Source organism: Hippocampus bargibanti, linkage group LG01 (genome assembly GCF_051943395.1).
Source record: "Hippocampus bargibanti isolate YZ-2025 linkage group LG01, ASM5194339v1, whole genome shotgun sequence".
In the NCBI taxonomy this organism is placed as follows: Eukaryota; Metazoa; Chordata; class Actinopteri; order Syngnathiformes; family Syngnathidae; genus Hippocampus; species Hippocampus bargibanti.
The window spans coordinates 20,987,845-21,015,381 of NC_142734.1; the positions used below are offsets into that span (position 1 = coordinate 20,987,845).

Below are 27,537 nucleotides of genomic sequence, written 5' to 3' on the forward strand. Positions count from 1 at the left end.
ATTTATGAATTAAATAACTAAATAACTCTCTCTGTGTTCTTCATAGAAAAAAAGCCATGGAACATTAAAGGACAACCGACGTCTCCGGACAAGTTGTGTCCATAATTTGAAATGGCTTCAAATGACTTCTACTGAGCGTGTTTTAATAAGATTCCACAGCATATAGCTATATTTTACGTTTTAAGACTCGCGCTGAATATTCAGGAAGTCTTGTTTTTGAGTTGGTGACGAGTCCGTACGTGACGTCACTAAAGGAACGCCCCTGACCGAAAAAAAAACGACACATTGTAGCAGTCCCTCCATCACGTCAATGTATTTTGCTGTACTTGTTTGGTCTGAAAACCTTGTGTTGCACCCAAAAGCCGCCAGAAGAGGGCGTCCAAGCTCCACGCAAGGAATTTATCAGCCTGTGGAAACGGGCTGATTCATTCCTCATATGAGCTGGTCACCATTTTTCTGCCTCTTTTCTGGGACGCTACATTGCAGTCCAGATGCCTCAAAATGACACGGAATAAATTCTTTAATCGATTGCAAACATATATGCTTTCCTCTTCAGAACTATTTGAATTATATTCATAACTGGATGGGTAACAAGAAAGCATATTCTCCGAATCTGAAGCCATTGTTTTGATCAGCAATGCAAAGACGTCTTGGCGTGACGGCACGGACTGGGGGCGGGACTTTCTGAAAATGCCCAATTCGCAGCTCAATTTTTTTCAGATTTTGGACACTTTAAGTCATTTTTATTGGTGTTTTGCATTTGAATAAAAATATCATGCTGCATGTTTTGGATATTTTAGATACTATAAAACGTTTTTCTGATGTCAGTTAAGAAACAAAAAACGAGACTTCCTGAATATTCAGCGAGAGTCTTAAAACGTAAAATATAGCTATATGCGGTGGAATCTTATTAAAACAAGCTCAGTAGAAGTCATTTGAAGCCATTTTACAAATTATGGACACAATTTGTCCGGAGACATCGGTTGTCCTTTAAATGCCATAGTATGGGTACAGAAACGGCTGTCGAAAATAAAGTGCACGTTGTGTACGTTTTGTACTCTAGTACACAATATGTATTTACTACGTACGAATTTCCAAAACACTTTACCTGAATAATTGCATGCTTGCTTGCATTATCTGGAATAACCAGTGAACGGCGCTGTGAAAAATACAACCATGTATTTTTTGTCTTGATCTCTCGTGTTTACAGATCTCCCACTTCCGGTGAGTTTCCAGTGTTCAATGTCTGTGTCGCGCAGAAGCATTAACGACTGTTCAGACAAGTTATAGTGGAAATGTATATTCATTACACGAACCATTTCGGCACAGACGTGTGCACTGCGATCCGTCCGGTTTAAGTCGCGATGCCTCTTGCTCCTGCCAACCAGTCGCAGCTAATTCGAGCTGGTCAGAAGGACGACTACTACCAGACCTTCCTTAAGAACAACGCTAATGAAACTTTTCAAACGCTTGCCGGTTAGTTCATTCTGAGCGATAACACAAGACCCGGGTCGTTTCTGTCAAGATACATGTGAAAACTATGGTTCTTTCAGTGGTGACATTATATGTTTATTGGCCTGATTAAAACGTTTCAGGAAAGAGGGTCTATGCCAGGGATGTCCAAAGTCGGTCCTCGAGGGCCGCTGTCCTGCCTGTTTTACAGCTCTCCTAGGAGCAACGCACCTGATTCAAATCATCAGGACCATTTTGATGCTGCTTCAGAGCTGGCTGATGAGCTGATCATTTGAATCAGGTGTGTTGCTCCTGGGAGAGCTGGAAAACAGGCAGGACAGCGGCCCTCGAGGACCGACTTTGGACACCCCTGGTTTATGCCATCTAAGACAAAATAGTTCAAGAGCTCGCCACGTTTTAGAGGCAATATTTCCTTCAATTTTGCCTCTCCGTTGTGTTGAACGAACTACTGTAGATGCACAGCACTGCATGTCATTAAAAGAACACAGTGAACCGTGGTCAATACAGTACATAAATATTCTTTGACACATATATCAACACTGAAAACCGCACCAGACGCCACTATCGGTTTATTTAACATGTTTCCATTATCTGCAGGATCGAAAAGGTGGCTGGACTGGAGGAAAGAAGTTGAGCTATTTTCAGACATCACTTATTTTGGTTTAACAACACTCATAGGTGGGCTGTCCAAAGTAGTGTTAAATATCTGTCGGCACTGTATCTGCTTTTCCAAAAGTCCAACTTTGTTTGATTAATGTACAGTGACCCGTTGAAAACAAAACGTGTTTTTTTTTCAATAATAATTAAATAGTTTGTTGTACGCTCACAATCACTCATAATTCATTGATTACCGTTCTTGACAGGTAACCAGACCCTTGGTGAGGAATATGTCAATATCGTCCAAGTTGACCCCAGTAAAAGACGCATCCCTTCCCTTGCCAGACGAGGTTCCTTTATTTTCTGTCATACATTCCTGCCCTACATCTTGGACAAAATCTTGATCTGTTTGGAGAATGAGCTTGAAGAAGCACAAGAGTCTCGCTGCGGTGTCAGACGTCGGCAGGCTGCGTCTAGGCCGTGCAGCCTGGAATTGTGGCTGAGGAGGTGCATACGAAAGGCAATGGGACTGCTGTCAGAGCCCCAAAGAAAAAAATGTTTGCCTGCTGTATTTGTCATTCGGCAGACACTCACCCTCCTGCACAGATTTCATGTGGCTCTCTTCTATATCAGCGGTATTTTCTATCAACTGTCCAAGAGGACGTCTGCGATCCGCTATGTAAGTGATTTACATTCAAAAGTGCACATCTCCCTCACAGACACTTTCTGAAATACTGTAAAACATTTTTCATTAACCCTGAAATGCGCGTGCAGCTGTGTGTTTCAGGGCCTCAGGAGGATGATTTGACCATCAGGAACAGCTACAGGCTGCTGGGAGTCGTCTCCCTCAACCAGCTGCTCATCACAGTGTATCTGCAGCTCAACAACTTTCGACAAAGACAGCGAGCCAGGCAGGAGTGGAAAGATTTCAGGAACCTCACCGGCAGGTAAATTTAATACGCATGTGGTGATAAGATGGCCTGCTTCCCACAATGTAGTTTGTTTAGCATGAAAATAAGATTCAAAATTCACTCCCCGAAAACTTTGCTGTGGAGAGCTGCTTGAACCAACAACATTCCATTCTGGTGAGGCTCTGCAGAAAAGTCCAGAAGTCATCGCTAGAGGTATTATATTTCACTGTGTGACACACTATGGCGTGAAAAGTGGAAATAAAACAATTGTATTTAAGGTACAGCAATTACAAAGATGTTTGTTCGGACACTTTGAACAGAGGAAGATTGTCTGTTACTGCCGGCAGGGGGCGTAGTTTTCATGAAGCCACTTCATGTGAGCTTCTTGACCGACGCCCGCCCGAATGTTGAAAACCCTGCCAAGCACTTTATTGAGAGTATATGCAAATTCAAGTGATACATTAGTAAAATGCTCTCTTCTTGATTTGAATACCATGCCCCTGGACGTCCCATGGACACCCCTCCTCGTCGTCCCCTGGTACAGGCACCAACATCCATAAACCAACAACGTAGACATTTTAATGGGTGGCCTTTCCATGAACTGATTTGTAACCTGGCTAATGAGCACTTGTACAGGAGCGTACCAAGTACTGCCTTCCGCCCTGTACAATGTATCCACAAATATTCCCTTCTGCCCAAGGCTAGATTTCTTACCCGAGGATGACAGTTTAGCAGGCTGGTTCTGTTCATATCAAAGTGAGCCCAGATTGTCTGTGCTCCATTGTGTATTGTAGTCACACGGGTTTGGCCAAAAGCATCCAACCGGATGAAACTTTTAACATGATAACTTCTATTCTGTCTATTCTCTATCACAACCACAGAAATGTATAATCATCCAAAGGCAATGGATGGGGGTGTGGCGTTTAAATTACAAATGCATGTTCCTCTGACTGTACATTGCTAAGATGGCAAATGATACCTGTTTGGCACTTTGATATAGCTGTTTTACTTTTTCAGTGCACAGAAAATCCAGAAGTCAAGGTCCTCGCCCACCCGCTGTATCCTCTGCTTGGAAGAGCGCAGACATTCAACTTGTACCCCCTGTGGACACCTATTCTGCTGGGAATGTATAACAGAATGGTGCAACACCAAGGTAGGGCCCATGTCAGAGCCTTCATGACAATCATTTACATTTTGGATTTTGCAATATATTTCCATGTAAATAATTTAGTCTGCGCTTGCCTACCCATCTAAGGTCAAATTACATTTGATGCCTATTCGTGGGGGTTTCTCTGGAACCAATCCTCAGCTTTTTTGTTGAAAAATGTCACCACATACATTGAATAATTAACCTAATTATTCTGGGGGTAGTTACAATTAGCCTAAATTGTTAGTTGAAATTAGATGCACATGCATTTTGTCAATCTTACATCATTGTTACATATTTATTTGAAGGGAATGAAATTTTTTAAGATGATTTTGAAATCATACTGGTGTAATGGACCATTGTTTGTGGTGATTTCATGGTTTAAACATTCAGTAGAGACAGAACAAAATTAAGGGACTGCATCAATTAGAGGTGTGCAATATGCACAAACATTTGTTTCCCAATGTGGGTGCCAGAAATTTGATACCCGGCAAAAACACACCTTATCTCTTCCATTTAAATGTTTTCAAAATGCCATGTTGATATCTAATCAGGTCAACTTAGCTGACAGTAAAACAAGCTTTATTCAATACATCTGTGTAAGCTCTCAGTCGTACAGGAGTGGTCCATCGATGAAAAGGTTTCTTCAGCCGTCATCTGTACTTTTTGAAGGTGTCGGACGTTTCGCTTCTTATCCAAGATGCTTCTTCATCGACCCTATATATATATATATATTCCTAATGTCCAGCCATGGCGGCGCCGGACACTGCTATGATAGGTCCCTACTCTCAGGTTGGGGAGCAGAGGACCACTCACTGCAGCCCCACCGATTGTTCCTACATTCCTGACTAACGACTGGCCTGATTGCCCCACTCCCTCCGGTATCACCTCATCAGCATTACTAGTGTTGCCTAACCTATGTTGCCTAAGCAGGCTATTGTACGAACGATCCAAATTGAACCTCACCCCACCATATCGGTTTAATGAAGGATTTAGCTTTTTTATGAAAATTACTTCTTTTACTCCTCTTTCAAACCATCTATGTTCTTTTGCTAAGATTTTAACCTCATTGTCATCAAATTAGTGGTTGCTAGCTTTTAGGTGCATATGTACTGCCGATTGAGGCCCACGAGTATTATCCTTGCGATGTTGATAGTCTTTTTTTGAGAATTTGTTTAGTCTCCCCAATGTATTGTGCTTTACAATTTTCATTCTTACAATGTATTGAATAAACTACGTTACTTTGTTTTTCATTTGGCAGCCTATCTTTTGGATGCACTAATTTTTGCCTTAAAGTGTTTATCGGTTTGAAATAAGTAGGAATTTTGTGTTGCCAAAGTACTCTTTGTAGTTTTTCAGAAACTCCTGCAATGTAAGGTAGTGCTACTCCTCTCCTTTTTGTTTCTTCATAATTTTTGGTTTCATTCCCTATTCTTTCTTTCTGACATTTGTTAAAACGACCACTGAGGGTACCCACAGTTTGTGAGTGCTCTCCTGATATGTTTTGACTCCTTTTCTCTGCCTTCGACGCTTGTTGGTATTAGTTTAGCCATATGCTGGAGGGTTCTGATAACTCCTAGTTTGTGTTGTACAGGATGGTTCGAATCGAAAAGTAAGTACAGTGATACCTCGGTTCTCTACCATAATTCGTTCCAGGACCCTGTTCGAAAAGCAATTTGTTCGAACACCAAAACCACCTCTTTGCTCCTGTCACTTGCGAGTTGACAGCGGGGGGCGGAGCTGCCTCTCCCGGCCGTTCTCCACCTGCTGTCAATTCTCTAATCACGGACACAGGGCATTTATACGGTTCGCGATCACCTCGCCAATGCCGGATGATTGACTCACCTCGCCACCGTACCTGGACTCTTCCTTCGATGCGCGAGTGTATCTGGTCCGAGATATTTTCCCTGCGTCCCGTAAATGTATGTCATCTTGCGGGATTGCGTAATTTTGCACCCTCGTGTGCCATTTGCTGTTTGGCGTAGTAAGCGGGTCGGATCACCCCCTGCCTTCTTACTCGCTGTGTTTTCTTTTATTTGTGAATAAACATCCTGCTTGGGTAATACGTCTCTGCCGCCTGCTTTGGGATCACAAACATTCCACTACGTTCCGATGAGTCAGCTGCCGTTACTCTCGCTCGGAACATGACAGCTATGGATGACTCGGATACAGGATGTTCTTTTCTCTTAAAATATCTATCCAATGACACTTGCTCTCACTCCCACAGTCACATCACTAGATTTCACAGCCTCTTTATTCTTTAATATCGTACTGATCGTAGATTTCGCCATGCTGTATTCCCTAGCCAGATCAGACACTCGCACACCTCCTTCATATTTTGCGATTATTTCTTTCTTAAATGCAATAGTTGTATGGACTACTTTTCCTTTTCACTTTTAGCAGCACTTACTTTATTTAGAGCCATGATTAGGGGCTAAAACTCTTCGTACACCTATATTAAACGCTAGAGCAAAACGCAGCACGTCCGCAAGCGACAACAGTTGGTCACGGAGAGAGCGATACAACCGTACGCCGCTCAGCACCCCACCCTCGCGTACGCACTCACGCGTCGTATTGGCATTCGAACACAGATTGTTGTTCGAACTACGAAGCAAGAATTTCTCGAATATTTTGTTCGGACTCCGATTTGTTCGAACTGTGAGACGTTCGAAAACCGAGGTTCCACTGTATTGGTCAGTGTGTGTAACCTTCCTAAAGACTTCTGTTTTTAGCGCACTGTCCTCTTTTATAATTACTTTACAATCCAAAAGGGCTAGTTGGTTCTCTTTAATGTCCTCGCGAGTAAATTAAATGTTGATGTCTACTGAGTGAAGGTGATCTGTGAAGGATTGAATTTCTTGTTTTTTAATTATGTTGAAAGTATCGTCCACATATCTAAACCAGTGTCTAGGTTTTGTCCCCCGGAAGGATGTGAGGGCCTGTTTCTTCATCTCTTCCATGTACAAATTAGCCACTATGGGTGAAACTGGTGAGCCCATAGCACAACCATGAATTTGTTTGTAAATGTTTTCCCTAAATTGAAAATACGTAGTATTATGGCAGATTTCCAATAATTGGCAGATGTGGTCCAGTTTAAGTTTGGTTCTTTCGTGCAAAGAAATGTCTTCCAGCAGTCTCGTCCTCACCACTGAGACTGCTGCTGGGGTGGGGACAGATGTAAAGAGAGAAGTCACATCATAAGATGCCAATGTTTCCTCAGGTTCCAATATGAGGTCTTTGATACTCTCTACAACCCCTGTGGTGTTCTCTACGTGATATGCTGTGTTCCCAACCAACGGAGCTAAGATAGTTTTCAGATATTTGGCTACATTGTATGTAGAGGAGTCAATGCTACAAACAATGGGTCTGAGGGGGAACCCTTCTTTATGTATTTTAGGCAGGCCTTAGATACATGGCGTGGCCTCTCCCGGGTATAATCTAAAATACAGTAAAGTCTCGTTATATCAATATCTGTTATATCGATAGTACTGCTTATTACGATACTATTTCTATGAACGCAAGGAGAAAATTTACATGCCGCAGGATCGGATATATCGATAGTCCGGTTATATCGATATTTTTTCCGACTCCCGAGAATATCGATATAACGAGACTTTACTGCACATCTGTTTGTCTATGTTTTCCTTTCTCTAACTTTTGGAGACAGTCTATCATTTCTTTCTTGTATCTATTGGAAGGGTCCCTTTTTAGTTGCTCATAAGTGTTAGAATCACTGATTAACCTATTTATTTTGTCTTCATAATCCAATGTGTGTTAAGAAGCACTGTACATCTGCCCTTGTCTGCTGGCAAAATAGTAATATTTTTGTCTTTTTGGAGAGTAGTTAACGCCTTTCTCTCTTCTAATGTTATGTTGGGCGGAGGTGGTTTAACCGGAGGCGGTAAAACCGATATGGTGGGGTGAGGTTCAATTTGGATCATTCGTACAATAGACTGCTTAGGCAACATAGGTTAGGCAACATTAGTAATGCTGATGGGGTGATACTGGAGGGAGTGGGGCAATCAGGCCAGTCGTTAGTCAGGAATGTAGGAACAATGGGTGGGGCTGCAGGGAGTGGTCCTCTGCTCCCCCCAACCTGAGAGTAGGGACTTATAATAGCAGTGTCCGGCGCCGCCATGTCTGGACATTAGGGATATATATATATATATATATATATATATATATATATATATATATATATGTATATATATATATATATATATATATAGGACCTATACTACCAGTAAGACTTAGTTCGCTGAAGAAGCATCTTGGATAAGAAGCGAAACGTCCGACACCTTCAAAAAGTACAGATGACGGCTGAAGAAACCTTTTCATTGAAAGCTTTATTCACTGCCAAACATGCAAAAATGTGTCCGCTCAGTTCCAGGGTTTTTGTCATTGTAACTTGAATTCCAGGATCCACAGAATATTGAGTTTCCGGACTACATAAACATTCAGTGCAGCTTAAGAAACCCTACACTCTTCTTTCATCAGAAAAAAGAGTTAATTCCGAAATTATATGGGTCTGGAGTGATATGAGCTTGAAATGATGGTGGCTGTCCAAAATACAATGCAATACATACATATTGGTTTATATAGCGCTTTAACAACAGCTGAAGCTGGAACAAAGCGCGGACATGGAAAAAGGGGATTGCACTGCCCCCTTGTGGAAAAGAAAAAAACATTGCCAGAGGCCATGGCCAGCGCTTTATCAGCACCCAAGCATGAAAAAAAAAACCCAAACAAATTCGGGAATGGCGCCCTACCTAAATTTGTCAATGGCAGTGAGTTAATTTCGTATTGATCAGGTACATTTATGCGGTTGACATGAATAAATCTCCTTGCGGGCTGAAATCAATGTAAGCATGTTTGTTCTTCAGATTGTCATTAGTCAATATTGTGAGTCCGATATCAAAGGAACTCACCGTTGATGTGTCAGTGGTTGTACTCTGATAATTATTCCCTTGTGTACTTCTGTGTTTGCATGACTTTAAGGCCGCGTGCCCCCTGTGCCGTGAGAAGTTCCAACCTCACCGACTTGTGTACCTGAGGAACTACAGCTAAAAGAAGCGCTTTTTGTGCGTGTGCTTTTTTTATTATTAAGAGTTTAGTGTAGCTCTTTAGATGATTTCAGTATGAAAAATTACCACTAAATGGCAGGAGTGGCTATGATCATAAACGTGTGTGTGCGTGTGTACGCGTATGTGCACGCGTGTGTGTGCGTATATGTTGTACAGTTCAAATGAGAACATGAATAAAGTTCAACACGCGTAATTCAGGCTCCGTGAGGTGTCTTTTTTTCAATAAAAGTGCAATTTTTGTGTTTTTTGTGTTATTTAGTGGGAAATTGTTTATAAATTTGAGGTATACTAAAAGTAACACCAAGGCGGTTCATCCTAAAATGCATCATGTCACCAGATTTTCTCAGACTTTTTCTTGGAAACGAATAGAAACTTACCAATTACTGATGTTTTTACCAAAACATTTTTTTGTGCAGTTGTACAGTTCTTTTTTGGACATTCAGTAGACACTACCGTACTTTGTTTTTTTACCCCCCCCCCCTTTCAATTTTGCTCCTGTAGATGACAAATTTCCCCACTGTGGGATTATAGGAGATGCGAGTTGTTTACGGAGGTGACGTCACGAATCACGCGATTTTTCTCGCTGGTAGGCAAAAGCAACAATGGCGAGTATGTGTGACGGGTGTCACAACAGTGACTGTCTTCATCTCCACGATGCTGCCGTATTAATGAAGACGAGACGCGTGGATGTGTCTTTTTATTTCTTTTATTTCTGCAACACAGTATGGCAGAAGGGATGGGTGAAGTCGCATGGGTTCGTCTTGTGATTAACCTGAATCTCCTCGAGATTGTTCTGGAAACTATGGGCGGGACATAGTGCCACACTGTGCGCCGTTGCGTCACTTCCTTCATAATTTAATAATCTAAGCGCACAACTCCATTACATACACCCCCCTTAAATTATGCAGAAGTGAGGCAACATACACACGGAAGACAACAGAAAGACCAACAGGCAAAATAGACAAGGTTATCGGGCAAGGATGTACAACAGTGCTGTCTAATTATGTTACTCATCTGACCAACTACGTCAGGTGACTGGAGTAAGGGATCTGTCGCCGGTGTGTCAGGATCTGTGCGCTCGTCGTAGATGCACTGCACTGGGTCTGGGAAGGAACTCTGTCCCCACTAACATAAGTGGCCTCAGCTTGAACCTGCCCATTCCCCTCTGTACAACCTACACCACTCTGGATTGCACGACACAACTGTTACACGGTTGGGAAGCCTCTACCTCTACCAACACACTCATTCAAAGGTGTGCTACGTGTTACTTGTAAGGAGCTCATTCTTAGCCTTAACACACAAAAACACATACATGAAAAAAAAACACACTAATTGCAAAACAGCAGGTCAGACAATTAACACACTACATGTATTTTCAAAACGGGGGTCGACACACCGTCCACCGAGTGATGGGACTGCACAGCGTCTTCATTGTGCAGCATCGCGGTCCCGGTCCGAAGTGGAGAGTCATTTGTGATCCGGGTCACGGCACCAATGTGACGGGTGTCACAACAGTGACTGTCTTCATCTCCACGATGCTGCCGTATTAATGAAGACGAGACGTGTGAGAGCGTGGATGTGTCTTTTTATTTCTTTTATTTCTGCAACACAGTATGGCAGAAGGGATGGGTGAAGTCGCATGGGTTTCGTCTTGTGATTAACCTGAATCTCCTCGAGATTGTTCTGGAAACTATGGGCGGGACATAGTGCCACACTGCGCGCCGTTGCGTCACTTCCTTCATAATTTACTAATCTAAGCGCACAACTCCGTTACATATGGACAAAGCGAACTACTGTCGCATGAAAACTGAACAATGCTCCGATTATGTGCGAAAGCTACCGTTAGAAGTCCGAGAGTGATACTTTGAGAAGCTAGGATATTGTGACTGAACTTCTAACTTGCTGGATCCTTTCAATTTGAAGAATGGATGGGTTGACGATCCATCATTGTGGCCGGACATTACTATCACCGATATTTATTTTGACCTCGTCGATACTCCCAGACAGTTCACTCATGATAGTTTGAAGGCATATGAGTCCCTCAAAGCTTATGAATACATAGAAAGTGGACACATGTATCCAGTGTGTTATTACAACGTTGAACAGTCGCCGTATTGTTTTTGAAGACAAAGTTGTCGTGTATGTTGTACATTTTGAATCATATTTAATCATTACAACATTTGAAAGTCATTAAACTAACTTGGGATGCAAATTTGAAAGAGCACAGCATATTGTCATAATATTGTCAGACGGAGGCAAGATTAATTGTCATAGTTGTACTTTGAATCTTAAAGTTTTTAACACGCTCGGTGGCTTTTTCTACATGAATCCCCTTCTTCTTGATCAATGTTACTGGTACAGTTAGTCCCAGGAGAATTGAGGCAGCGTTGTTCCTTTCTTGCTGCATCCTTGCTGCCGTCTGCTTGTCATCGTCCCGACGCTGTGCTCGCTGATACCTTTTCTTTGAATTATCAGTTAACATGGCTAAAGTTTTATACAACCACACGCGATATCACCATTCTACTAAAATGCGAAGACTTTCATTCATCTAAACCGAAAATGAAACGCATAAGCTTACAATACAATGATAGCACTCGCTAACAACTGTTGTGTTGGTAGGCTTTCTGCCTACCGGAAGTTAGCGGCCGATTCGTGATCATAACAAATGACGACACGCTGGCATCTCCTATTTTTTTCTGATTCTGTTTACTAACGATGAGAAGGTTTCTTCAGCCGCCATCTGTACAAATTTGAAGGTTTCGGACGTTTCGCCTCCTATCCAAGAGGCTTCGTCAGCGAACTAAAGTCTGACTGGTCGTATCGGCCCTATTTATATATCCCTAATGTCCAGCCATGGCGGCGCCGGACACAGCTATGATAGGTCCCCCCTACTCTCAGGTTGGGGGGAGCAGAGGACCACTCCCTGTGGCCCCACTGATTGTTCCTACATTCCTGACTAACGACTGGCCCATTTCCCCCACTCCCACCTCATCAGTATTACGAATGTTGCCTAACCTGTTTTGCCTAAGCAGGCTATTGTATGAACAATCCAAATTGAACCTCACCCCACCAGACCGGTTTAATGAAGGATTTTGTTGTTTTATAAGAATCGCTTCTTTTACCCCCAAACCATCTATGTTCTTTCACTAAGATTTTAACCTCATTGTCGTCAAATGAGTGGTTGCTAGCTTTTAGGTGCAAATGTACTGCCGATTGAGGCCCACTTGTATTATCCCTGCAATGTTGATAGTCTTTTTTTGAGAATTTGTTGAGTCTCCCCAATGTACTGCTCTTTACTGCTCTTTTCTGTTTACTAAGGAATGGTAAAAGGTACATGCGTTCTTTTCCTTGTGAAAGGTTATAGCTCAATGATTACATCGCTACAGAACTGAATTCTCTATAGGCCTTCAAAAATGTGTCCATTGGTGAAAATAATTCCCTCCCCAATTGAGAAAAACTGCTGGCGTTATATAAATTACATGTTCATTTTCCCTGTCAGTAGTTGTAAACTGCGCCGTTCATCCAAATTTTGTTGATTCACAGTATTTAACTAAGCACCGTGATTATGTATTGTGTTTGAAATGAGTAAATTGTCAGTTTGAAGTAAAGCTGTAACTTACCAGAAATACATTTATTTGAGCTCAATGTTTAGTTGTTTACCGTCGTGCTCGTATAGTGCTCGGATAGCTGCATGAGTCTATGACTGTAAATCTCATTTGAGATGTGTGCTAATAATGGAAGAGTTAGCATCAACCCACAGGGATTATTTTAAGAGTGAAATATAATTCTTCCGATGCCGTACTTCACACATTTGTGGGGGAGTTCCTTTTGGTGATTTTCCTCGGTCCATTTCTGCTTTCAAATGCCTCGTCCCAATCTTGACGCACAATGACGTTTTCAGCTTGTTCGTTTTGCGTTATCACGTGACAGTACGAAGCAGCAGTGAAAAGGCTGGATCCCACTGCTGAGATCCACTCCACCTCGACTCCTGCGATCTCGACACCAGGTAAAGAAAGATTTTTTGGTTATTATATAAGCAGGTTTTGTGTTTGATTCTAGCGGTGAAGTAAAAACGAGCTAAAGCAGAAGCACGTCGTTTTAGCGGCAAATGATGCGTCGACCTGCGAGTTGTCACGCTAGTTCTTTCTTACATTGCGCGTAATGATTAAAGGCGAGTCGCTTACCTGCGGATATTGTTTGGAAATAAACAAAAAAACATTTGGCCTTGAGTCACGTGAACTTGACCAACTCTGAATGCACAGACGCAAGCGACATACTAATGGCAGAAGGAATTGAAGAGCAGGGATGATTTTGTAACATTTGCCCCGTCCCAAATATTTGTGCATACTGCATAGATCATTGACAGTCAAAAGTAAGGTACTAGTGCAGGGGTGGGCAAACTTTTTGACTCCCGGGCCGCATTGGGTTCTAAGAATTTGACAGAGGGGCCGGGCCAGGAGCATTTGGAGGGAGTGTTTGGGCCGGAAATACTAAACCTAAAGCACTAAAGGACAACCGACGCCACCGGACAAGTTATGTCCATAATTTATAAAATCACTTCAAATGACTTTGACTGAGTGTACAAAGATTCCACAGCATATAGCTATAGTTTACGTTTTAAGACTTGTGCTGAATATTCATGAAGTCTTGTTTTCGAGTTGATGACGATCCCCATGTGACGTCATGTTTGGACCGCCCCTGACCGAGAAAGCGACACACAATGCATTTTGGGTACTTTGTTTGGTCTGAAAACTTCGTGTTGATCCGTGTTGTTGGCGAAATTAGAAGGAAAACACATAAATAACGCCATGGTGAATCGTTGTGTGTTGCACCAAGACAACTATTTGATATTCGCTGACACAAATTCCCAGCTGACAAATCAGCCCATTTCCAACGGAGCTTGGGCGCAATCTTCTGCATTTTCTGGTTGCTACATTGCTGTCATTGATGGCTCAAATTGATATGGGAGGACTCCTTGAATCAATTGCAAACATGTATGCTTTCCTCTTCAGAACTATTTGAATCATATTCATAACTGGATGAGTAACAAGAAAACATCTTCTCCTAATCTGAAGCCTTTGTTTTGATTCTCGAGCAAGGCAAGACGTCTTTCCGTGACACCACGAACAAGGGGGTGGGACCTTCTGAAACTGGCCATTTTCGGATTCATTTTGAAGTCATTTTTATATGTGTTTTCATTTAACTAAAAATATCAGCCTGCCTGATTTGGGTATTTTAGATGCTATAAAACGTTTTTCTGATGTCAGTGGGAAACAAAACAAAAAATGGTGCCGGTTGTCCTTTTAAATGTAGTGGGTACAAACCTCATAGCACAGTAAGAACATTACAACCCAATTTATTAACTGTCTTTCAAATGTGAAAAATATCCCTGAGCAGTTAATAAATTTGTCTCAAGGAATATGGCGTTTACATGCTATTTCGCAGATACTTGGAGGAGGAAATGGAAATCGATTAAAATAACATATGCACTGTGATTTATCAAGATTGCGTCTGTTTTTAATAAGTTTTCATTGAAGGGGCAAAGTTAAAGAAATCAACATTTATTGAAAAATGGAATCACTTTCAACATTCAAAACATATTATTACACAACGAAATATTCAAGCTCAATAATACCTACTTGTGTTAAATTCCGCCAAATCGGTGGATGGTTTGTCCGCTCAACAAACAAACTCTCCACTGACGCCCTCGCCTTTACGCGCAAACAATACACGTGTACCGTCGCCCGAGCACACAGACGTAGGCTACCTGCAGTTGAAATTTGCATGCACGGCAGCCAATCAGAAGCCTGCTTCTTTCTTCCGGACTTTCGCAAGCGTTATAAAGTCGTGCAATTGCATGTCATTTTCTAAAATAGATGCACAGAACCTCAGCCCAGAAGAAAGATTCAAAAGAAGCTAACAACATATGTGACGCTACAAAACGTAAATTTACATTAAACCGTGACTGTAAAGTGTACATGAGACTCATGAAAGGGGCTTAGTGGCTCGTAGGAAGCAATGCAAACGTTGCATTGTGCACCACAATGACAATCGATTACTGCAGCAAAATCTACAGCCATGCACATTTACCGTAAATTAAGCAAGGTAACATTTGTAGTAGGTACATTCTTGATTTTAAAAAAACTTTATACTTTGTGACAATGTTTTTTAATGTGATTAGTGTCTCATTGTGCTTCAAGTTGTGATAAATGGGGCTGGCAACTTTTCAGTTATCTGCCCTGTTGTCCGCTAACTTTTTGTCATGAGTTTCAGACACTGTTATAATTTGGGCAAGTTCGGCGGGCCGGATTAAAAAGCCTAACGGGCCGTATGTGGCCCGTGGGCCGTAGTTTGCCCATATCTGTACTAGTATATTACCTGGGAACTGCAGAGAGCGGCGGCAATGGGCCAGCCATCAACCTGTTTGCTCTTGATTCATCGGGTACGATTAGCACCTACTTATTTTTCCAAAACTAATTAAATTGTGGGCGTCTGGCGCACATTGACAAATCTAATTTGCAACCAAAAGCCAACATTGTTGAGCATATTTGATAGTGTGACATCAGACTCAATGGGTTGTAGCAAATATGTTGCATTTTGATAACTTTGGTTTAATGGCCAAAAATCTCATTAAAATGTTTCAGTTATTGTGTATAGCTTAAAGTGTATGATGTTTCTCTTTATTTGTGAGTAGGTTCGTTGTCATATCTCCCAGGCAGGTGACACGCAGAGCTTGATCGTGGCGTGGAGTCGAGCAAGTCGTGCTGTGAAACTCCGTGCGATGCTGAGCATGTCTCTGCGAGCTGTGTGTCTGTCTGGGTCTGAGTCCGAGATGAGTCTGATTCTCTCTGTCTCGCGACAGCTCCTTTTATACCATTTTCTAGCGTGTGATATGCGTCAGGGTGCGGCACATCAAGTAGATCAAGGGCTTGAAAGACATCCAAGCTGCGGTGCGCACCGGTGACGCCACAGGGCTCCCCTCCTGGATCTGAAGTCGGGGAAGGCGACGCAGGAAAAAGAAAACGAGCTGGACGCGCTCAGGTCGTTCGGCTACACGGAGAGGCCAGGCACGAAGAAGGTCGATCACCGGACATGGTTGTTGGTGGGGTGGCCGACGTCGGTATTTGGGAGCAGGGCAACGTGTGCTCTACGACTGCCGGTTTGAGTCGGTCGATGGAGACTGTATCCTCGCGGCCGTTGATTTGAATCCGGAACGTCTTCTCACCGCGGGAGAGGACGGGATACGGGCCATCGTAAGGGGGCTGGAGGGGCTTACGCACCCGATCACACCGCAGGAAGGCATGCTGGTACGATGTTCGCGGTGGCCGGGGCTGCAGAGCCAGCGCAAACTGCCGGAGGCGGGTGAGCAGATCATTGACGTCAACAGTCGTAGGGTCGGTCGGGTTGAGCAGCTCACCAGGCAGGCGTAAAATGGTGCCGTACACCAGCTCCGCTGGAGTCGAGTTGATGTCGGGCTTTAGCGTGGAGCGGATGCCCAGCAACACCAGAGGCAGGTTATCCACCCAGTGTTCGGCATTGTCGGCAGACATCAGGGAGGCCTTCAGTTGGCGATGGAGGCGTTCCACCATGCCGTTCGCAGCTGGGTGGTAGGCAGTCGTCCGGTTTCGTTCACATCCCAGAAAATGGCACAGCTTGCCAAATAGTGCAGACTCGAACTGGGCTCCACGGTCAGTGGTGATGGTCTTCGGTGATCCAAAGCGGGCGACCCAATGTTGGAGGAAGGCATCGACAACAGCTTCGGACCCACAGTCTGACAAAGGAAGGGCTTCGCACCATCGGGTGAACCGGTCAACGCAAGTCAACAAGTACCGAAAGCCACGGGAGGGGTGGAGGGGTCCGTCAAGATCTATGTGGACGTGACTGACAAGCATGAAAAAAATTTGACACGCCGGACGTGATCGTCCGGCGTGGCAAAAATTCCCATGGGTGACCTCGTATGGCGCTGGACCTTTGAGCGTTGGCATCGTAGACAGCCGCGCACCCAGTCTCGCACGTCTCTTTGCAGTCCCTTCCCGGAAAACCTTTTCGCCAGCATCTTGGTCGTGCCACGAATTCCAGGATGAGAGAGACTGTGCAGAGAGTCGAACACCTTTCGCCGGAAGGAGTCGGGAATCAGTGGTCGAGGGATGGCGTCGGACTGGACGCACAGGATTGTGCAGCCAGAGTTAGGGAGAGGGACAGCGATGATGTTGGAGTCGTTGGCATGGTCGGCCAGACCTTCTCGTACCTGGGCTGCTGCCATCTCATCGTAGTCAAGACCGTCGGGAAACTGGATCGCGTTGATCTCAACTCGAGAAAGGGCGTCTGCGACCTCGTTCTGAGCACCCTGGACGTGGCGAAACTTAAGGTCAAATTGCGAGAGGTAGTCCAAGTGCCGAACTTCTCGCTCCAGGTACTTCGTTGATGCCGAGGGGGTGGCGTAGAGGAGTCGCTTGTGGTCGGTATAGATGATGACGCGTCCACCCTCAATGAAGTGCCGGAAGTGCTTCACGCTGAGGTAGACACCAAGAAGTTCCCGGCCAAAGGTGGAGTATCGGCGTTCGGCTGGCTGGAGGGCCTTGGAGAAGAAGGCGATGGGTCGAGAGTCACCATTGAGGCCGTCGTGGAAAACCGCACTGATTTCAACCGTGGAGGCGTCAACCATGAGAGACAGCTGACCATCGGGACTTGGGTGAGCTAGGAGTGTTGCATCGGTAACGAGATCCTTCAGCCGTTGAAAAGCCTCCAATTGCTCGGAGGAGAGGTCGACGGGAACGTGCTTCTTCTTGTTGCCAGTCAGCGAGTTTAGTGGCAGGGCTACCTCGGCACAGTTCGGGATGAAGCGTCAGTAGAAGTTTACCGTCCAGAGGAATCGTTGTAATTGAGTTACCGTCTCGGGTGTGGGAAAGTCACGGATGGCCTGCACCTTGCCGGGTAGAGGGCGTACTCCTTTGCCATCGACTAGGTGGCCAAGGAACTTGATCTTGGGTTGGCCAAAAACACACTTGTCGGAGTTGACGACCAGGCCGTGCTCGTCCAGATGCTTGAAGACCGTTTCCAGGTGCTGCAGGTGCTCGTCTTGGAAGTTGCTGGCGATGAGAATGTCATTGATGTAGGCACAGCAAAGTCAAAATCGCGCAGCATAGTCGATGAAGCGTTGAAAAGTCTGAGCGGCGTTCCGGAGGCCAAATGGCATGCGGAGGAACTCAAACGAGCCAAATGGGGTGGTGACGACCGTCTTCGAAACATCCTCTTTCGCAACAGGAATCTGGTGGTCGGCTTTTACCAGTTCGATGGTGGAGAACACTGTTTGTCCGTGGAGGAAGGACACACAGTCGTGGATGTGAGGAAGAGGGTAGCGGTCAGGAACTGTGACGAAATTCAGCGCTCTGTAGTCACCGCAGGGACCCCAGTCGCCTGCCTTCGCCTTGGGGACCATGTGCAGCGGGGAGGCCCATTTGCTGTCCGATGGACGGATAATACCAAGCTGAAGCATGTGGTTGAATTCGGCTTCAGCAATCTGTTGTTTTGCCGGGGCCAGGTGGCGAAAACGTTGAAACTTCGCGGGACCAGTGGTCACAATGTGGTGAACAACGTCGGGGGCAGGTAGGGTCGTCCGACTGGGGTTGGTCAGGTCGGGGAATCGTCGAAGGAGCGTGAGAAATGGAGAAGATGAAGGAGATGGTACATGCGAGAGATGAAGAAGCGCAGGGTTGGCCGTCCTACCGTGCACAGACAGGCCGGTCGTCTATTCAGTCAACCTCTTTCTGCGGATGTTGACGGACAGGTCAAACTTGTGCAGGAAATTCGCGCCAAGGATGGGGTGAGGAACATCGGCAATGGTGAAGATAAAAGGGAAGGAGTGACGTAGGCCCAAGTCGAGGTTGAGAAACCGTTGGCCACAAGTCTTGATGGTGGTGCGGTTGGCAGCTTGCAAGGACTCTCCAGCGTCGGGGTTGCGGCGCTCTGCAGGAGAAGGTGGCAGAACGCTGATGTCAGCAGCTGAGTCCACCATGAATCGTCTCCTCGATGTGCGGTCGCGGACATAAAGGATGTGGCAGGTTGTGGAGGCGCCAGGCAAGTGGGAAGCCGTGTTCACTCCCTGGCTGGGCCGTTTCCCGACTTCTTGCACGGCTCGCTGCATCAATTGGCCCAGTCGCCCCAATATTGGTGGTACCAGCACAGGTCGGGGTCCGCGCTTTATGTTTCCCGGTTGCGGCTTGGGCTGCGCTCTCGAATGGGGCGGCGTCCGCGACTACGGTGGCGTTCTCGACTGTGCCTGCGTTCCCGGAGTTCGGTTCGCAGGGCACGCATCTCGTCGACGAGCAGTTGGAGAGCATCAGTCGAGGGCCCTAGCGTCGGAGGGCGCTGCATGGCAGAAACGGTAGGCTGCCCCGCGTACGCCTCCGCAACTTTGTCGGCGAGCGCGGCCAACTCCTGCAAGGTGGAGTCGGGTGGTGTGGTTGCCAGGACTGCTTGGATCATCGGGGGCAGCTTCTCTATGAAGACATGCCGCAGGAAACTCTGGTCCTTGAGGCTGTTGCCCGCCACCATCTCGAGGGTTTGCAGGACCTGGGAGGGCCGGCTGTCCCCCAGCTCGACGTCATGCCTCAAGGCTGCGTACCTCTGATGTTCCGTGAGGGTGGTCTGCCTCAGGATTTCCTGTTTCAGGGCAGAGTAAGGATTTTCAGCCGGAGGATCGAAGATGACTCGGTGCACACGACCAGCCAAGTCCGGAGTGAGGGCAGCAACCGCATAATGGAATTTGGTGGTCTCCTGGTTGATGCCACGGTTGACGAATTGGGAGTCAACCACTTGGAACCAGAGCTCCAATGTCATTGTGCCAGGGGGGGTTTAGGGAGACGGCGGAAATCTGGTCTATTTCCATTAGGAGAGTTGATTGGGCTAAGGATGAGTAGAGAAAAAAAATCCTCCTGGCTGGCTCGCCAATAAAGAGTTTGATGTTTCTCTTTATTTGTAAGTAGGTTCGTTGTCAGATCTCCCAGGCAGGTGACGCGCAGAGCTTGATTGTGTCGTGGAGTCGAGCAAGTCGTGCTGTGAAACTCCGTGCGATGCTGAGCATGTCTCTGCGAGCTGTGTGTCTGTCTGGGTCTGAGTCCGAGATGAGTCTGATTCTCTCTGTCTCGCGACTACCATTTTCAAGCGTGTGATATGCGTCAGGGTGCGACGCACATGAAGGAGATCAAGGGCTTGAAAGACATCCAAGCTGCGGTGCGCACCGGTGACGCCACAAGCTTGTTTCAGTGGCCTAATGGATGATGTGGTTTTTAATGTAAGATTGTGCATGGTAGAGAGTTGTGTTTCAAGTGTAATGTTCGTGTGGGAGGTAAAGGGGCAAATGGAGGGAGAGAGAGAGTACTTTTTTCCTTAACTGTTCATAAATAAAGGTATTCTTCGAGTCGAAAAAACTTGATGAGTCGGCCAATTTTCAACAGCCTTATTTTTTTTTCAGGCGCTAATCGCTTATACACACATTTTTTTTTAAAAACCATACAACACACCCTCATGCATGCCCAAATAACAAAACATTTATTAAAAATGGCCAGTAATTGTTTCGCCATCCAAATTGGAAATTGGAATTTAGGAGAAACTAAAGCAAATTGAAGATCCCGCTGCGCACTTCTCACGCCTGTGTCTCCTTTCCCAAAACTACAGTATTTAATAATAATAATACATTTCATTTTAAGCACCTTTCCAAGCTCTCAAGGACACTTTACAGTCACAGACAAGCATAGGTACTATCATCAATAAAATACAATCACAAATAGAATACAATAAATAAAATGCAATTATAAATAGAAACAAGAGAAAGAGCTACACAGAAAATGCAATTTTAAATAGGTGGGTTTTGAGATGGGATTTGAATGTGGATGAATTCCGGAGTTTGGGGCAGAGCAGCTGAAAGCTCTGTCCCCCATCGTGCTGAGACGTGCAGGAGGGTACACAGAGGTGGAGGGAGGAAGAGGATCTGAGGGAACGAGAGGGAATAGAAATTTGAAGAAGGTAAGATGGTTATGTATAGCTTTAAATGTATTGTTACGTGCTCCTCCATCCTCTAGACCAGACATCGGCAAACTACGGCCCGCGGGCCACATACGGCCCATTAAGCTTTTTAATCCGGCCCGCCGAACTTGCTCAAATTATAGTACAAACGGTGTCTGAAACTCATGACAAAAAGTTAGCGGACAACAGGGCAGATAACTGAAAAGTTGCCTGCCCCATTTTTCACAACTTCAAGCACAATGAGACAACTAACCACATTAAAAAAACAAAAGGTATAAAGTTTTTTTAAAATCAAGAATACTACAAATGCTGCCTTGCTTAATTTGCGGTAAATGTGCATGGCTGTAGATTTTGCTGCAGTAGTCAATTGTCATTGTGGTGCACAATGCAACGTTTTCATTGCTTCCTACGAGCCACTAAGCCCCTTTCATAAGTCTCACGTACACTTTACAGTCACGGTTTAATGTAAATTTATGTTTTGTAGCGTCACATATGTTGTTAGCTTCTTTTGAATCTTTCTTCTGGGCTGAGGTTCTGTGCATCTATTTTGGAAAATGACATGCAATTGCACGACTTTATAACGCTTGCGAAAGTCCGGAAGAAAGAAGCAGGCTTCTGATTGGCTGCCGTGCCGAGTATGCAAATTTCAACTGCAGGTAGCCTATGTCTGTGTGCTCGCCGACGGTACACGTGTATTGTTTGCGCGTGAAGGCGAGGGCGTCAGTGGAGAGTTTGTTGAGCGCGCGGTCAGGACAAACCATCTGATTTTGCGGAATTTAACACAAGTTGGTATTATTGAGCTTGAATATTTCGTTGTGTAATATGTTTTGAATGTTGAAAGTGATTCCATTTTTCAATAAATGTTGATTTCTTTAACTTTGCCCCTTCAATGAAAACGTATTAAAAACAGACGCAATCTTGATAAATCACAGTGCATATGTTATTTTAATGTATTTCCATTTCCTCCTCCAAGTATCTGCGAAATAGTATGTAAACGCCATATTCCTTGAAACCATTTTTTTTTGTTTCCCACTGACATCAGAAAAACGTTTTATAGCATCTATAATACCCAAATCAGGCAGGCTGATATTTTTAGTTAAATGAAAATCACCAATAAAAATGACTTCAAAATGAATCCGGAAATGGCCAGTTTCAGAAGGTCCCACCCCCTTGTTCGTGACGTCACGCCAAGACGTCTTGCCTTGCTTGAGAATCAAAACAATGGCTTCAGATTCGGAGAAGATGTTTTCTTGTTACTCATCCAGTTATAAATATGATTCAAATACAGTAAAGTCTCGTTATATCGATATCGGATATATCGATAGTCCCGGTTATATCGATACTATTTCTATGCACGCACGGAGAAAATTACATGCAAACAGGGTCGGATATATCGATATTTTTTCGGACTCCCTTGAATATCGATATAACGAGACTTTACTGTAGTTCTGAAGAGGAAAGCATAAATGTTTGCAATTGATTCAAGGAGTCCTCCCATATCAATTCGAGCCGTCAATGACAGCAATGTAGCACCCAGAAAATGCAGAAGATTGCGCCCAAGCTCCATTAGAAATGGGCTGATTTGTCAGCTGGGGATTTGTGTCAGCGAATATCAAATAGTTGTCTTGGTGCAACACACAACGATTCACCATGGCGTTATTTATGTGTTTTCCTTCTAATTTCGCCATCAACACGGATCAACACGAAGTTTTCAGACCAAACAAATTACCCAAAATGCATTGTGTGTCGCTTTCTCGGTCAGGGGCGGTCCAAACGTGACGTCACATGGGGGTCGTCATCAACTCGAAAACAAGACTTCATGAATATTCAGCGCAAGTCTTAAAACGTAAACTATAGCTATATGCTGTGGAATCTTTGTACACTCAGTCAAAGTCATTTGAAGTGATTTTATAAATTATGGACATAACTTGTCCGGAGGCGTCGGTTGTCCTTTAATGCTTTAGGTTCAGTATTTCCGGCCCAAACACTCCCTCCAAATGCTCCTGGCCCGGCCCCTCTGTCAAATATTAGAACCCAATGCGGCCCGCGAGTCAAAAAGTTTGCCCACACCTGCTCTAGACTCTAGAGGTCAGTGATGTGGGGTGAGGGTAGTTTAGTCATTCCTGTTCTCCCCTCCTCCCCCTTGGAGGCCACATGGAGCCAACTCATTGCTGATGAGACACACCTGGATCCTGGGCAGCCTACATAAGGAGCTGCTCCAGGCTCACTCACTCGCTCCCTGCCTGCCAAGATCAGACCATTGGCCGTGTTTTTCTTTGGATTGACTAACATCAATAAGTTCTTGATTTTCCCAGAACCAACCTCTGTCTTGTCTCCCTTTTATATTATTGGCTTTGCTGGGCCGTAACATAAATTGGGGGCTCGTCCGGGATAGTTAGCTGGTTCATTCAGATGTCTAGGGGAACAAGAACAATGAATCATTGTACTTGTTCCCCTAGACATCTGAATTTGCTTGTTTGGTATCCTGGATTGGTTAGAAAGCCAGGTAGCTGTTGCCACATTAGGTAAGTCCTGAGTGTAACCTGGTCTCGTTAGTCTATGGGTGGTGGCGAGACCACTAGCACTTTGTTTTGCCTTTATTGTTTTTGTCAGTAACCCTGGGAGGGCTCACGCCGGGAAAGCTGATGAGACTAGTGGTTTATTTAGGCAGTTTTTGTTTGAGATAGGTAGGGCGTACCAGGTGCACTCGTTATAGGTTTGACAATTTTTTGTTTTGTTAGCATGTGGTAACATCTACTGGCTTTAGTGTTGGGTAGGTAGGAAAAAATAGAGCATTTAGCTGTCTTTTTGGTTTATTAAAGACAGGTTTTGTGGCTGACAACTTACTAAATGGCCAAGTACAAACTCAATGAGTTTGATGCTGATCCTTCTGCTGAGCAATTGGATCTGTGCACAAATGCCTCAGTTGGTGAGTTGCTGCGGGTAAAAGAACTCCAACTTGAGTTAGCCCGCACGCAGCTAGAACTGGAAAACGTTCGTCATGCAAATAGGGGAGAGCCCCACGGTATGGTAGCTCCTGCTACCTTTAATGCTAGTAAGCATGTTCCTTTTGTTCCTCCTTTTAACGAGGATGATGTTGATACCTATTTTGCTGTATTTGAGCATGCTGCTGCATCTTTGAAATGGCCGAGAGAGGTGTGGACATTGCTATTGCAGTGTTTCCTCACTGGTAAAGCCCAGGTGGCATATGCATCCCTGGCAACTGCAGATAGCCTCGATTATGAGCAGGTAAAGGCTGCTGTGTTAAGAAATAGGAGAAGCAGACGTTCGCTGCATTTGTCCATGAGAAGGAGTTGTTATTTGATATTTGTTTATTTGGGCAGTTTTTGTTTGAGATAGGTTTGGCGTACCAGGTGCACTTGTTATAGGTTAGACATTGAATTTTTTGTTTTGTTAGCATGTGGTAACATCTACTGGTTTAAGTGTTGGGTAGGCAGGAAAAATAGAGCATTTAGCTGTCTTTTTGGTTTATTAAAGACAAATGGACAAGTACAAACTCAAGGAGTTTGTTGCGGATCCTTCTGCTGAGAAATTGGATCTGTGCACAAAGGACCAGCTAGTCAATGTGTCTGACCATTTTGATTTTGATATCCCTCGAACATGGCTTAAGGCGGCCTATAAGCAAGAATTGCTATTGGCATTGGTAGACAGTCAGGTCTTGCCTGGTCTGTCCGTTGGTCAGTTGACTCGGCCATGTGGGACTACTGAGGAGGTTGTAGAGGAAAAGTTCTGGTCAAGCCTGTAACATGTATAAAAAAAGAATTTTTAAGTTCATTCTATATTTGACCGGGAGCCAGTGGAGCTCTTGGAGAACAAAGGCGATGTGGTGAAAGGATGAGGTTCTGGTGATGATCTGGGCTGAAGAATTCTGGACGAGTTGAAGTTTGTGGAAATTTTCTGAGGGACACCCAAGAGAAGTGAATTGCAATAGTCAATCCGGGAGGTGACAAGACTATGAACAAGGATAGCAGTGGTGTCAGGGGTGAGAGACGGGCGAAGACGGGAGAGACTCATTCAGTCTTACACTTTGTCAGACATTTTGCAGACAATTGCCTCTCCAGTTTCACAAAAGTCGCAACCCTACAATGGTTTGTAATGAATTGACAGGCTAGCGCTGATATGTTTAAACTGTTATCCTATACTGCCCGTATGTATGACGAAGACGATTGATACTGCGTAGGTGGAAGTACGCAGATCGGGTTAAGTTATTTATATGGGAGTGGAAAGATAGTGTGCTGTCAAGGATGATATCTAGGCTTTTGACCGGATGGGAGGGAGAAACGGTCAAATTGTCAATAGTGAGAGAGAAACTGTTAGCTTTGCTCAAGGTGGATTTGATACCAACGAGGAGAATTTCAGTTTTTTTTGCTGTTAAATTTGAGGAAATTATTGGTGAACCAGGATTTAATTTCAGAGAGGCAGAGTGAAAGGGAAGAAGGTGGAAGAGAGGTGTCGGGTTTGCTGGAGAGATAGCGCTGGGTGTCATCTGCAAAACAATTAAATTGTATACCAAATTTACGGAAAATATTGACAAGGGGAAGAAGGTAGGTGATAAACAGGAGAGGGCCCTGGACACACCAGAAGATACAGGAGAGGACTGTGAAGTGAATGAGTTAATTTGGATGAACTGAGAGCAGCCAGAGAGATAAGAGTGGAACCAGCGTAGGGGTGATCCCTTTGGAGGAAAGTCTGTCAAGGAGGATGGGATGAGAAATGGTGTCAAAAGCTGCAGTGAGGTCAAGGTCGACAATGGTGGAGAGTATACCGGCGTCAGCTGCCAAAAGAAGATGATTCGTGACTTTTAAGAGAGCTGATTCTGTGCTGCGGTGGGGGCGGAAACCAGATTGGAATGGTTCGTCGAGATCATTCTGGGAGAGGTGAAAGTGTCGCTGGGAGTACCCAACTTTTTCTAGGATTTTGGAAATAAAAGGAAGGTGAGAAATGGGGTGAAGGTTCGTGAAGTCATTGGGACCAGGCTTTTTAAGAATTGGTGTGACAGTCGCCGTTTTGAGAATAATGGCTGAAATGAATGGAAGGAGAGACGGCAAGCAAGATTTGACCAGTATTGTTGGGGGGGACCTAATTAACAGGAAGAAATCTTGGATTTAGTTATGAGGCTCGAGATTGTAGAGGGACGAGGGAGATAAAGAAGATAAAAGATGAGAGGGGGTAGGAAGGTTGGGGGAGGGGTACAGAGGAGCCATGATGCTTGTGGATTTTGTTGACTTTTTCAGAAAAGAATAGGAGAGAATTGCAGGTGTCAGAGGAATAAAAGTTAGGGGGAGAGATACATGGGGTTGAATGATTCTGTTATAAATAGAAAAGATAGCCCGAGTATTTCCAGTATTTGAGTAAATTAGTCCAGAGTAGTATTGTGATTTAGCTTGAGAGATACGTATGCAACGCTCAATCGTAAGAAATCACCCCCTAACCCAAATCAACCCCCAAATGCAACAGCCCAAAGAGAAATATGGTGTCCCGAGTGTGTTGCTTTGTGTAAGCGGGTTCGGTAAATGATACAACTTCTGAATAGAGTTGAGGTTCTTTATTAGGACTGCCGTCGGAGGGTGTTGAGATCTTCACCGCATTCGCGATGCATTTGGGAGAATAAAGACTCGAGATGGTCCTTCTTGTTTAGGTCATACAAGTAGGAGAGCAGCCGCTACTCTCTGCATCGTACAAGAAGTCACTAACACACACTGGCTTTGATCGGTGTCAAACCACTGTGATGTCGCGTTGTGGCTGGGTTGCCAGATCCGCTCAATATTACAGCATTTCACAAAATGAGGACACAATATAACTTTCTTAACAGAGGGAGAAGGCAATTGACGTGTGCCTCTCGTGGACTCTCAAATGACTGACTTGCAGCAGCGCATGCTCCTTTGTGCTGTAGCCAGGCATCACTGGTCGAACAAGCAAATACGATTTGCTCATATCATTACACAGGGTACACAACACACATTGTCACTGTACCGCTACATGGAACGATTTGTCACTTCAATAACATGAATTCAAGATCATGACAGTTACCCTTCCTTGCTTCCTTGCTTCCTTCCTTCCTTCCTTCATTCATTCCTTAGCAGTCTGTGGCCAGCTCTTATCAAAGCTTAGTAGCTTTTTTCCTCCTACACAGGAAGTACTAATTTGATCACATACTGTATAGTATTTCACAGTGGCGGGCTGTGGATAGTTCAGTAGTCAGCTACGTCTGAATCACTCCACAGCTGCGAGTAATAATAATATATTTCATTTATAAGCGCCTTTCAAAACTCTCAAGGTC

The 27,537-nt window shown here is 44.6% G+C and overlaps 2 protein-coding genes across 5 annotated transcripts in view; both read left to right on the plus strand.

Moving 5' to 3' along the window:
• The first annotated feature begins 1,212 nt into the window (after positions 1-1,212).
• pex10 (peroxisomal biogenesis factor 10) lies at positions 1,213-9,414 on the plus strand. 2 transcript variants are annotated; one of them, XM_089003262.1, is made up of 6 exons: positions 1,213-1,476; positions 2,071-2,151; positions 2,337-2,749; positions 2,845-3,017; positions 3,999-4,134; positions 9,127-9,414. In XM_089003262.1, exons 1-6 carry the CDS (start codon positions 1,365-1,367, stop codon positions 9,193-9,195), a joined length of 984 nt encoding a protein of 327 aa, XP_088859388.1. In that variant the 5' UTR covers positions 1,213-1,364; the 3' UTR covers positions 9,196-9,414. The 2 variants fall into 2 exon arrangements, with proteins under 2 accessions (XP_088859388.1, XP_088859398.1); XM_089003272.1 differs by lacking the exon at positions 2,071-2,151.
• A 3,677-nt stretch (positions 9,415-13,091) lies between these two features.
• Positions 13,092-27,537, plus strand: part of renbp (renin binding protein) — a 51,506-nt gene continuing 37,060 nt past the window's right edge. Inside the window, exon 1 of one of the 3 annotated variants that reach the window (XM_089003300.1) lies at positions 13,092-13,218. The gene's annotated coding sequence lies outside the window, so the exon portion shown is untranslated. The remainder of the gene's footprint in view (positions 13,219-27,537) is intronic. The other 2 variants (XM_089003317.1, XM_089003308.1) reach the window with 2 other exon arrangements.

What these genes read in the sequence shown, in the direction of transcription:
- pex10 (XM_089003262.1), top strand. Translation starts at nt 1,365, where the DNA reads ATGCCTCTTGCTCCTGCCAACCAGTCGCAGCTAATTCGAGCTGGTCAG. An exon ending in TGGTTTAACAACACTCATAG is followed by an intron (nt 2,152 to 2,336) that starts GTGGGCTGTCCA and finishes CGTTCTTGACAG; the next exon opens with GTAACCAGACCCTTGGTGAG. An exon ending in GGACGTCTGCGATCCGCTAT is followed by an intron (nt 2,750 to 2,844) that starts GTAAGTGATTTA and finishes ATGCGCGTGCAG; the next exon opens with CTGTGTGTTTCAGGGCCTCA.